Here is a 12,400-nt window from a genome sequence, read left to right as displayed (position 1 = left end):
CTCTCTGCACCCTGCCATCGAGCCAATTCCTAATCCACCTCCCCGTCCACTCATCTATCCCACACCTTCGAAGCTTGCCCAGGAGGATGCTGTGAGGACATGCAAAAGGCACCTGGACATACTCCTGGGGCAACATGTBCTAGGTGACCCTGTTTGAGCATAGAGGTTGGATTAGGTGATCTCTGGAGGCCCCTTCCAACCTCAACCATTCTGTGAYTCTTTGTGTTATTCTGTGTTTGTGGGTGGGTAACTGACCCTCCATCTTCAGTGAGTCCAATGAGAACTTAGACAACAGAATCCCATTTAGGTATCTGTTACACACACATCAGCTTTGGCAAGAGGAATGCCACTTCTTGTGAGTTTGCAGAGTGCACAAGAGGGATCTGAATACCATTCCAGCCCAGGACCTCAAACCTGGCAAGAGATGCCCAGATGGACTCATCTGAAGGATGGGTAAATGACCTCACTCCCTGTCCCCATCTCAGTTTGTTACCTAGCTAAGAGGTAGGAATAGGTCCTCTCAGAGTGAGACAGTTCCACCTTTCCTAGATAACCCTCCTCTGATGAGACAGTTCCTAATGCTGGCTTCAGTCCTTGTTTTTCCGAGAGAGACCATAGATAATTAGTTTAGTCTGCTTCAACGACTATTTCCCAGGAGGAGGAGGAGGGAGCAAAAGTACAAGAGGGAGTAAAAATCAAATCACACCTCAAGCTGTGTCACTCTTCCGAGCATGGCCAGGCTCCTGGGGTGGAGCTTGTGGCAACCTGGCAGTGCTGTGTCCAGGAGCAGCTCTGTGCAGATAGCTGTGACCAGGAGCAGCTCCTCCGCAAACAGCAGCAGAGCTCCAGGCATTTCCCACAGGTGCCAACTTGAGACAAGCAAGATRAGCGAGACAAGTGAGACTGAAAGAAGTTAAAAGATATTTGGAGGTGGGAGGATGTCTGAGGGCTCTGTGATGGAGAAATCTCCTTAGTCTCTAAAACAGTAAGTCAATGATCATGAGGTACCCTGAGGAGTCTTCTAAAGGTACCACCTCCCATGGCTGATAGAAAATGTCAGGAGAGCTTTCCTCCTTTCCCTGGCATGAAGAAGGAGGTATTCACAGCAGAGATTCCTTGTGACACTGTCAGAGTGTCCCTGCCACTGCACGGTGCTCTGTGCCTGCAGCAGTGACTCTGCTGCCTGCAAGGATCTACACTCAGCCTTCCTGGGGACTGCAGGGGAGGCTCTGGGCGGAAGCGGAGAGCCCCTGCAAGGCAGGTCTCCATTCTCCATTTGAGAAGGATCTCAAACTTCTCAGTGCCCTCTGTCTCTCCCTGTCCCTTCCTCCTTCAGCAGAAATATCATGCTTGTGCATGCTGATTCTGTTCTTGCCCCAAGACTGTGTGGCCAGGGTTAGTTCAGGCACTAACTCTGTGGATTTGAGATCATCTGAGGAAGGGGCCAGAGTTTGCTGATGTGCACTTTGGTTCTAGATTCCTCTGTGCTCAGCCATGTCCTTTCATTCTGACATGAGTGCAAATGTCCTGTACCTCAGAGGTGCAAGGAGAGGGCAGCTGTGAACAAGGGGATGGACAAGGAGCTCTCCTCACTCGGCATTAAGACCATGGGGACTCCCTTTGCTTTTAGGAATCACAGTGGCTCACTCTGAGTGAGTGCAGGAGCACTCCAGATGATCTCTATGTCCTCACAGCAAACTCAGCACAAAATGGAGCTCAAGTCATAAGAGCTCAGTGAATTTTTTTTGTGATGTGGAGAGAGAAACAGGGAARGGAGTTATGYGAAAGTTCTGCTCCTGGAAGTCWGTACTAACTTGTCCACCTCTCTTCTTCCTTGGACAGTCCCCTTCAGTGCTGCAAGACAGCAGATGTCCAACAGCAGCTCCTTCAATGAGTTCCTCTTACTGGCATTCTCAGAAACGCGGGAGCTGCAGCTCTTGCACTTTGCAGTGTTTCTCTGCATCTACCTGTTTGCCCTCCTGGGCAATGGCCTCATCATCACAGCCATAGTCTACGACCACCACCTGCACTCCCCCATGTACTTCTTCCTTCTCAATCTCTCTGTCCTGGATATGGGCTCCATCTCCACTACTGTTCCCAAATCCATGGCCAATTCTCTGTTGGACACCAGGGCCATTTCCCACTTGGGATGTGCTGCCCAGGTCTTTTTCCTCTTTTTCCTCCTTTCAGCAGAGGGTTCTCTTCTCACTGTCATGGCCTATGACCACTTTGCAGCCATCTGCAGACCCTTGCACTACGAGATCCTCATGAGCAGCAGACCTTGTGCCAGAATGGCAGCAGCTGCCTGGGGCCAGTGGTGTTCTCAATGCTCTCCTGCACACTGCCAACACATTTTCAATACCACTCTGCCAAGGCAATGTCATGGAGCAGTTCTTCTGTGAAGTTGCCCAGCTCCTCAAGCTCTCTTGCTCAGACACCTACCTCAGGGAAGCTGCTGTTATGGTATTTACAGATTCACAGATTCACAGAATATTTAAGGTTGGAAGGGACCTCTACAGATCATCTAGTCCAACCTTCCTGCTCAAGCAGGCACACCTACAGCATTTACTCTTTGTTTAGTTTTTGGGTGTTTTGTTTTTGCTGTGCTGTCCTATGTGCAGATCTTCAGAGCTGTGCTGAGGATCCCCTCTGAGCAGGGTCAACACAAAGTCTTTTCCATGTGCCTCCCTCACCTGGCCGTAATCTCCCTTACTCTCAGCACCATCATGATTGCCTACCTCAAGCCCCCCTACATTTCCTCCCCATCCCTGGACCTGGGGGTGGCTGTTCTGTACGTGGTGGTGCCTCCCGCCATGAACCCCCTCATCTACAGCTTGAGGAACAAGGAGCTCAAGGATGCACTGAGAAAATTGCTTCAGCGGGTACAATGTCAGCACCAGTAAGTGTCCCATGTGCACCTCCTCCTCATTCCCAGGGTAACTGGCATCAAGCCTGGTGTTCTTTTCTTTCTTACTTATGTTTCCTTGTTAGGTTCCTAATAAAGGAAAAATAATTTTGGTTCATGTCACTTGTCCTCAGGAATCCTTTGAATCTGACTCAGCAACCTGTTGAAACAGAAAGCCAGACTTGTCTCTTCATGATCAGAGATGTGGGAACCTCATAACTTGCTGGTCTCAACTCACTCAGATGCCCTCAGTGCAGTGCAGAGAGTTTCCCTTGCAGTGTCTCTTTCARCAATGACACCAAGGGCTCTGGCAAGTAAACATGGGCTGAGAGCCTGGGTCCCATGCCCATGAAGGGGGTGCAGCTCTCCTGGCCAGAGTCAGGCTGTGATCTCRCACTCATTCCTGTGAAGGTGCCAGCCTGGTGTCCCTGTGGCCTTGTCTTTTCCTTCTCCAGTGCTGCAGTGCTCACAGTAGAGTGGGAGTGGAGGGGACAAGATTCTGGATTCTGTGGTGACAGATCCTTTGCTCTTCAGGACCATTCCCTCATTGCTACAGGAGGCATTTCCTGGCTGCAGCCTTCACATGGGGACTGCAGTTTTCCTGGAGACACTTCCACTTCCAGCAGTAGGATTTTCTCTTTTCAGAGTTGTTCTCATTTCCACACTCTCCTGTTGTGCTCCTGTGTGTCTATACAGCCCAAGAGCTATCACAATGAGTTGGTGTTAGAGTTGTTTCCATTGCATTCCTGTCACTACTGGCAGGAGTAGGTAATGGTCACCTTTAAAACACAAGGGCATCTCCTCAGACACATACCTGACATCTTCTTGAGAAGATGGAGTTTTAAATATACCAAGATCATAGTCCTGATGCAATCTGCTAGTGACCACAGGATGGACCCAGGCCATGAGTGCAGGGCAGGCTGCTTTGTCCTTGGGCAGGAGGACCTGTCGGACTGACTGCAGGGCCAGGGCTCTCATGGTGTCTTTGGCAGCATAGTGGGCATGCAGAGATGTGCAGGAGAATGGCCATTTCCCACAGCATTGCTGGGGTGATTCGCTAGTGCTGGAAACGGGTGATGTGAGGGGCTGCTCTGCGAGGAGGGACATGGGACTCATCTTCCCCAGTGTGTCCCCCGCAACGCAGGAAACAATCTGGGCTCTTCTCTTATGCACCCTCTGTGTCCTGGTACCCTTCCCTAAAGACCTGCATTTGTATTGTGAGCTCCCTGATGTGTACTCCCACACTTCTCTTCACATACCCAGCAGCCGAATGGCAGCATTTTTCTTCTTTCATGACTATGTGCACCTGTGCCAGGCCAAGGTATTTTGTGTGCACCACTCAGAAGAAGGTAGCAGGTGGAAAAGAGTGACAGAGATGGTGAAGCTCCAGAAGAAGGAGCTTCTAGGGTGGGGATATTATCTGCACCTGATGAATATCTGAGTTGAAACATGATTTATAAACATTCTCCAAGTCTTCCACTGCTCCTGCTTAAACACAATGATGGGGGAGATGTTGAGCCATTCTTGGTCTCTAAGTGAAATTTATCTTTCACAAAGTTTGTGATGCTTAGAGCAGGGGAAACACACCCTCCCTGCCCTGGTCCCTTTCCCAGAAAACCTGCATTTTTTCTGATGATCTGCATGGTGTGCAATTTGTGTCATTTTTTTTTTGTTTATGTTTGTACTTAAGAAAAATACCTCCTGTGTCTGCAACTAGTTGTCTAAGGAGAGCAGGTGGGAACTGGAGTGGAGGAGCTGTAACATTCAGGTACAGAATGGAAGAAGTTTCATTGTAAGAGGAGAGATGCAAGCCCCCAGGGGCTGATGAGAGAAATGGAATGTTGGGAAAAACTTTGTCCATCCTGAAATCCTCGTATTGAAAATACTGCCTTTCCTACATGCCCACTATGAACTGGAGGATATTGATATCACTTATTATTCCAGTTGAAAAATAAGAGAGCTTAAAAACAGGCATGCTTCTTTTCAGGTGCTCAGTGAAATCTTCCTCTGGTCTATGCACTGATGGAAACTCTCCAAGTAATCATCAAGAATTGAGGAAATAAAGGAAATCACGAGAGCCATGGGTCCTTAGAGGTTTGTTTCATTTTACTGGTCCCTGGGGTGTATTTGGTGCTGATTCCATGAACCTCACATCCTAAGAGGAGATTGAACAAAGTCCTCAAGAAGCTTAAGGCAGAAGAAAATCCAAAAGTTTCTTGGAACCATAAATGAGTCCCACTGAGGGTTGTTACCAAAGAAGGCTCCCCAGGGRCTGATAMAGCAGAACATTGGAGGTGCCGCTTGYGGGYAGGCAAAGGCAATGTACTGGGGTCTCTGATGCCATGTCAACCTTGACGTGCTTGATCAGTTAGACACAGACACACAGCCCGTGGACAGGCTGATCCTTTCCTCCACATGTTGCTCAGGGCTCTTTCTGGGAGCACTGTGAGGGTAAGGGCATGCAAGAAGTGCAGGACAGCAAGATGGCATCTCCTGGGCTCCCTGAAGATGAGGAGGCCATGAGGCCATGGGGATTTAAGGAAACAGCAGCTTCTTAAAGGCCTCAGTGGTAGAGTCAGCAGCCATGGCAAGGGGACAAAGACAGTTTGTTACYTTACTCTCACCCATGGACCTCCCTACCTCCAGGCATGTCTCTCTGTCTTCCCTTGTTCCTCCTTGAAACACAAAGCCAGAGGATGATCACAGAGATMCCTCAGAGAGATAAGGACTACTCTTCAAGTTCTTTCACTCTCTCTACATGGACACAGTTGTCCCCCACTATGAGTAGCACTTGACACTTGTCTTCTAAATCTCCATGAGATGCCTGTTCTCCAAACCAGCCAAGTTTCATAAGGACCTTCAGGACTGAAGTTTCTCTCTGCCAAACAAAAAACAAAAGAACACAGACAGCACCAGTGGAGGAAGGGTAGACTGATTTGGGCTGACTCTATCAGAGGATATAAGGATGTTGGAAGACACAAACTCAGAAGTGGGAAAGAGAAAAAAAATGGGAGAATTGAAAGGTAAGCAAAAGATTGATGAGGAGTGTCTGGGGATTCCTTCCTACAAGTTCTGCATCTGAACCATTGGGAATGGAGGAAGTCAAGAAAGTCGACCTACTTCCACAGACAAGGAGAACCTCTCTGCGACAGAGAGAGGGAATAATCATGGAGTCCTTTAGGGTAGAAGGCAGCTCAGGAGCTCTCTAGCCTCATCTCCTTGTTCACAAGGTCATCTCTGGGGTCAGCCATATTGCTCTGCACTTCAACCAGTCTGATCTTGTAAAGTGGGGAGCCTGTGCAAGTGGCGAAACTGCACAGCCTCTCTGGGCAACCAGTTTCCAGATGCTTGACCATCCTCTGAAGGGAAAAACATTTCCTCATCTCCTCCATGATAGTCTGTATCTGCTCTACTTCTCTCAATTTATGCCCATTATCACTTATCCTCCCACCATGCCTCAGGATGAAGAACCTGGCTCCATCCTCTAGATGTGCTACTCAGGCACTCAGGCCCCAATTTGTTACAAGCGTTCACCCTGTAGCAGAGCAACTGTGGCCTGTTGTTCTTTCCCTCTCTGTTGACTCTGCTAGGAAACATTCCCTGACACCTTCCAAAACCGTGCTGCAGTGCCCACACTCTGATTGACCTGTCAGTGCATGTCAGAGAGATTATACTCTCCTCATAAGAACCAGGGCCTGTGACACACAGATTTCCTTGGGGYGATTAAAGGGGTCTGTGTCARCTTSAAACAAATCAAGTAGWCTKTATCTTSCATCACAGTGTCAGCCTCGTCCTCTCATGCTCACCCTCTCATGCTYCCCCACAAGCTCTCRYCCAGACCCTTGTCTCCCCCAGCATGGAACTCCACACATCTGACCTTCCCCTTGACACAAAGGGCATCCCCTCTCCTCCTTGTCTTCCCTCCCAAGCTCTCCTGAAGAGCTTGTACTGGGCTATCATAGCCCTGCAGTTTTTTGAGTGATTCCACCACATGCCACCTATTCTGAAAAGGTTTCAAAAGGAGCTTGTGCATCTCCATCTGCTCCTGCTTGTGCCCCAAGCTGCATTTATTTATGAATAATATGGGTCCTAGAGCCTCTGCTGTGGCACAGAGTGTGCACTGATCATGGGGAAAGCTCTTGCTTCAAGACCACCATGTGTACAAGGCCCTCACTTCAGAGTGGTGACATCCTGGCATACATAACAGGTGGCAATGTAATAGTGAAATGGCCACAAATGGAAGCACCAAAAGTTCCACAGGAACTTAAGGAAAAATTCCTTAACAGTGAAGGTGACACAGCACTAGAATAGCTTGCCAAGAAAAGTTGTGGAGTCTCCTTCTCTGCAGATCTTCAAATCCTGCTTGGACGCAATCCTGCGCCACATGCTCTAGGTGACTCTACATAGGCAGGGGGTTGGACTAGATGATCTCTAAAGGTCCCTTCTGGCCCTAAGGATTCTATGATTCTATGATCCTATGTGACTGTCTAACAGAGTTAACACGGCAGTACCTGAGGCCAGGGAGAAAGAGAACTGGCCTGTTCGGAAAGAGCAGGAGAGCAGTTGCTGCCTGAGCTGACTCCATAGCAYCTTGGGCCCTGGCAGAGAGATGAAACTGTCTCCATGTAGGATAAGGTTCCAGAATACATCCCAGGCTGTATCTGCTAGACATGTGGTTGTGCTGGACAACACAGACCTTTGACATGGCCCTGAGGACTTTCTTTTACATCAGTGAATCAAATCTCTGCACTGACTTACATAAGCTATTTGCACGGTGGGGATCTGCCTCTGTCTCAGTTTTCTAGTGTGTATAATAGTAGCAGTAGCTTCTAGAACAATTTCAGAGAGCCAAGGATATTCCACATCTGGCCCCTATGAGAGGCTCTAGAAGGATGAAGGTCTCACCTTTGTTCCATCAAAGCAAACAAACACTGGCACAAATCAGGGACTACCTTTTCTTTTAAAAGATCATCTGGTATTTGTGTGGGGACAAGTGGCTCCCAGCCTCCATTTCCACTCATTTATAACAGGAGTTTGGACAAGGAGCTTGCATGCAGACATCTCTCTTTTGTTTCCTTCAGCTTGGGCAACAAGAATGCCACCTCCTGCAGGTTTGTGGAGTCGATGGGAGAGAGCTGAGTCCCACTCCACCTCATGAGCTTTTATGCTGGTATGCTATGTCCAGATTGACTATTGGAAGCAACACCTGAACCCTGGGAAAATGAGCTCCCTTCTTATTCCGCTTAAGAGGTCCAGCATAGCTAAGACATGGGAAGGGCTGTTTCCAGAGTGGGGACATTTCCCACTACAACTAGGTTCTAGTTAACCTCTTGTAGTTAATTGTCGCCCAGTTTGACAAACTGCAATGTTGGGATCAGTCTCTGCACTGCTCAGAGGGAAAGCATAGAGAGACCTCAGTGAGCGCTGCCCAGCAGGAAGAGAGAAATGTATGCCTTTAGCAGGGTCTCTGCCAGGCTCCTTGGATGGACGGAGGTCATGGAAAACGGGCAGCTCTGCTAAGAGGCAGCTCTGTGTGACCTCCTGTGATGCTCCTCCTCCCCCATTGCCTCCTCATGTGCTCTTCTCCCTCCACCCTCAACCTGATCATTCCATGAACAGTACATAGGCAGGGGCTAATTGAGCAGGCACCAACTTACATCCATCTAGTATGCAAATAAGACTATGAGTCAATCATCTTCCTCCCTCCCCTCCATAAATAGTGCAGGCAGCCCAGAGCCCAGTGAGCTCTCCTTCACATCAGCAGGCTGTACTGCAGAACCTCCTCTTGAGCAGGGACACCTCTCCAGGACACTCCTTGAGTGTGAAAGGTTCTTAACTCACAACAGATCCTCAATAAGTGACTAACTGCATGTTGAAGCTTTGCAAACCTTTGAGACTTTCCTTAGTTTAATCTCTGATTGATTGTGCACTTCAATTACAGTCCTTGTCCAAGGATTGTGCAGTCCTTGAGACATAAAMCGTTGACTGCGTTTGAGACTAGGATTGCATCTAGCCAGTCCCAGCCTTCACTGACAAGGATTTTGAAAAGCAAGGGTGTCCATTTGGAAGCTCATGATTCTACAGGAGGGTCTCCTTGACACTTCCATCTGACCCTGTTCTTCATGCAGTACATAAGTGAGTAAASCTTGCCATTGTTCCTTTTCAAACCATTGTCCTATTTATCATGGAACTATGTTAAATCATTATATTTACCTCTGTAAAACCTATTACTCCTTCTGTCTAATGAGAGAACTGCATCACTCCTCACCTTTCCCAACACTCTGCCCAGAAGCAGCTCCTTGGCAAAGAGCAACACGACTCTAGGCACTRCCTGCTCTTGCTGCCATAAGGTGACAGAAGGCAGAGAGATGTGCAAGGCAGTTTGGAGTGGGAGGACAGAGGAGAGCTGCTTGTGGAAGAAATYTTCACAGCCCTTTGCACAGTAAGTCTCTGTCGATTAATGCAACTGAGGGACCTGGAGGAGTCTTCTAAACTCATCTCATTCCCTGAATATGACTGGGATCACCCTCCCAAATTCTGCAGTGCAGAACAGGAGATGGTTCCAGTTTGCATTCACTACCACATAGTGGCAGTAGTGGTAGAAGGACAAGGTGTCCAGCTACCTTCTACCAGAAGCATCAGGGAGGGATGAATGTAGTGGATTCACACAGGAATCTCCAGAGCTGTGATTCAGAGCAGTTCTGAGARTGCAGTGGGTGAGATGTGGTTTGGGGACACGGAAAAGGCAGAGATGTGGGAACAAAGAAACTGGTTTCTGCAGGGAGAATTTTAGAGAGCAGAGTCAAAGTGTGTGTAGGAAGCACCCATTTCAGTACCTCTCCTCCTCTCCCACCCAGCACAGCCCTCAGGCCTGTGGAGTCTAGGTCATGAGTTGTGTCTTTGGTGGCCGCATATCCAGAGGAGAAACACTGCAGTGCCTTCATGTCTCTCTGTGTCCCTGCCTCCCTTGGCAGCAACATCATGCCATAGCTGCATGTCTCCTTGGTTGTCTGTGCTGCTCATGTCCTCTCCATTGGACCTCTGGTGAGAAGGATTCAGATGCAGTTTAAACCACGCACTTGTGGCACCTGCCATGCAGACCTGTCCTTGGCAATGAGGTGCCCAAGTCCCCCTCTGACCTGTGGGATTCTGGGCAATGAACTGTGCAGTGAGAGGGGGCTTTCTGGGAATGATCCACCTCTCTCTTCAGGACAGCCTGTCCTCAGGACATTTGACCATTTAACCAAGAAGAGTATTTGACATTTGACACTGCATAGAAAGGAAAGAGGGGGAGGGGTAGTATCTGCTTTTGTGGAGAAGGCAGAGCTGCAAGAAATAGAAAGCTCTGCTCAGAGAAGGCTGTCCTAACTTGTCAATGTCTTTCACTCCTTGGACAGTTCTTATGCCGAAAGGCAGCAAATGTCCAASAGAAGCTCCTTCAATGAGTTCCTGCTCCTGGCATTCTCAGACACGCRGGAGCTGCAGCTCTTGCMYTTCTCGCTGTTCCCAGGCATCTATGTGGCTGCTCTCCTGGGAAACRGCCTCATCATSACAGCAGTAGCCTGTGACCACCGCCTCCACACCCCCATGTACTTCTTCCTTCTCAACCTCTCCCTCCTCGATCTTGGCACCATCTCCACCTCAGTCCCCAAATCCATGTTCAATTCCCTGTGGGACACCAGGGCCATTTCCTACTTGGGATGTGCTACCCAAGTCTTTCTGCTTGTCTTTTTCATTTTGGCTGAGWACTTTCTYCTCACTGTCATGGCTTATGACCGTTTTGTGGCCATCTGCAGACCCCTGCACTATGGGACCGTCCTGGGCAGCAGAGCTTGTGTCAAACTGGCAGCAGGTGCCTGGGACAGTGGTTTTCTCTGTGCTGTTCTGCACACTGCTAGTATATTTTCAATACCATTCTGCCACGGCAATGCTCTGCACCAATTCTTCTGTGAAATTCCCCAGATCCTCAAGCTCTCCTGCACAGGCTCTTACACCAGGGAATCTGGATCTATTGTGCTTAGTGCCTGGTTAGTCTTTGGGTGTTTCATCTTCATTGTGGTGTCCTATGTGCAGATCTTCCGAGCTGTGCTGAGGATTCCCTCTGAGCAGGGACAGCACAAAGCCTTTTCCACGTGCCTCCCTCACCTGGCTGTGGTCTCCCTGTTTGTCAGCACTCTTGCATTTGCCCAGCTGAAGCCCCTTTCCATTTCCCAACAAAGCTGGATCTGGTGCTAGCTGTTACGTACTTGGTGGTGCCTCTAACAGTGAATCCCCTCATCTACAGCCTGAGGAATAAGGAGCTCAAAGCTGCAGGAAGGAGACTGACTCAATGGGTTCACTGTCAGCATCTGTAACTATCCCAYGTGCCTCTCTTCCCACTTCCCCAGGTACTTGATATCTAGTCTATGTGTTGTTCATTTCATTCTTAAGCTCCTTTTCCTTGATGAATTTTTTTAAAAAAGGAAAGATTTTGGTTCTTGCCACTTTGTGACTGACCAGTAAACCCCTAGCATATAAGGAGATTCAGAGGAGATGGGCAAAGGGTAAGGTGCCCACTAAGCTCAAGGAATCACATAGCATATAACTCAATAATCACAGCTGTTGTACAAAGTATTGACTTCATCCCAACACATAGGGCATCAGAGGATGACCTTCATGTTCCTTCATGACCTTCATCTATAACTTTTGAGCGATATAGCTTGTGTACATGTTTCTTTCTGACTTGATGAAATGAATGTGCATATCTCCCCGAGATTAGCCAGAACAGCACGAGGGAAGGGTATTTTTGGCTCAGCCCAATATAGGGTTATATGAAACAACTAACAATTTATTGTGAGGAGAGCAAAGTGCTTGTGCTCACTTCATCCCGTGTGTCCCTTTTTTTGCAGCTAGGGATGCCCAGCATCATTAATGCAAAGATTTACTGATAAGTGCATTCACATTGGTATTGCGAATGAACTGGCACTGCACTGTGTAAGTGCATTTGTGATTTCTGTACATTGTGAATTCAGGCACCTAAATCAAAATCCCTTGTAACATCAGCTGTCTTCAAAAAAAAAAAAAAAAATTGTACTATTAAACCTTGCACTCTCTGTATGTATAGAATATCAGGAAGAACCTGCTCAGAGAATCTCAAGGGCACTTATTCAGCAACCACTCCAAAACAGCGTGGTTCTCCTGTGGGTCCCATGCTGTATCTGCTAGGACATGCTGGAATGCCAAGTATGTGACACAATGCTGCTGGGCTATTTTTCTGTCCMTGAATCAAGTGTCCATAGAGAATTACATTAGCTGTTTTAATGCAGAGATCTACATGATTGTTTTAGTCTGCCCCAGTGAGCATCACCTAGAAGGAGAGAGTACAAGGCAGAAATCRAGTCTTACATACAGCTGGGCTACTGTTCCTTAGTAGGGCAAGGCTCTTGGCACAGGGTGAGCTCATGGCWASCYRKCAGCAAAACCAAGGAACAGTCCAGGAGCAGCTCCTCTSTGCAG

General features: G+C 48.3%; 1 protein-coding gene across 1 annotated transcript; it reads left to right on the top strand.

Annotated features, from left to right (window-relative positions):
- Positions 1-1,868: 1,868 nt before the first annotated feature.
- On the top strand, positions 1,869-2,882 carry LOC112957734 (olfactory receptor 14J1-like; the record flags this gene model as incomplete). The annotated part of the gene is made up of 2 exons (XM_026051464.1): positions 1,869-2,314; positions 2,720-2,882. Coding segments are annotated over exons 1-2 (609 nt in total), but the record flags the coding sequence as incomplete, so codon positions are not given.
- Positions 2,883-12,400: the final 9,518 nt, after the last annotated feature.

Source organism: Nothoprocta perdicaria, unplaced genomic scaffold, assembly GCF_003342845.1.
Source record: "Nothoprocta perdicaria isolate Ctin4 unplaced genomic scaffold, notPer1 scaffold_757, whole genome shotgun sequence".
Lineage (NCBI taxonomy): Eukaryota > Metazoa > Chordata > Aves > Tinamiformes > Tinamidae > Nothoprocta > Nothoprocta perdicaria.
Note: the sequence above shows the minus strand (reverse complement) of the source record. Positions and strands in the feature narration are given on the sequence as shown.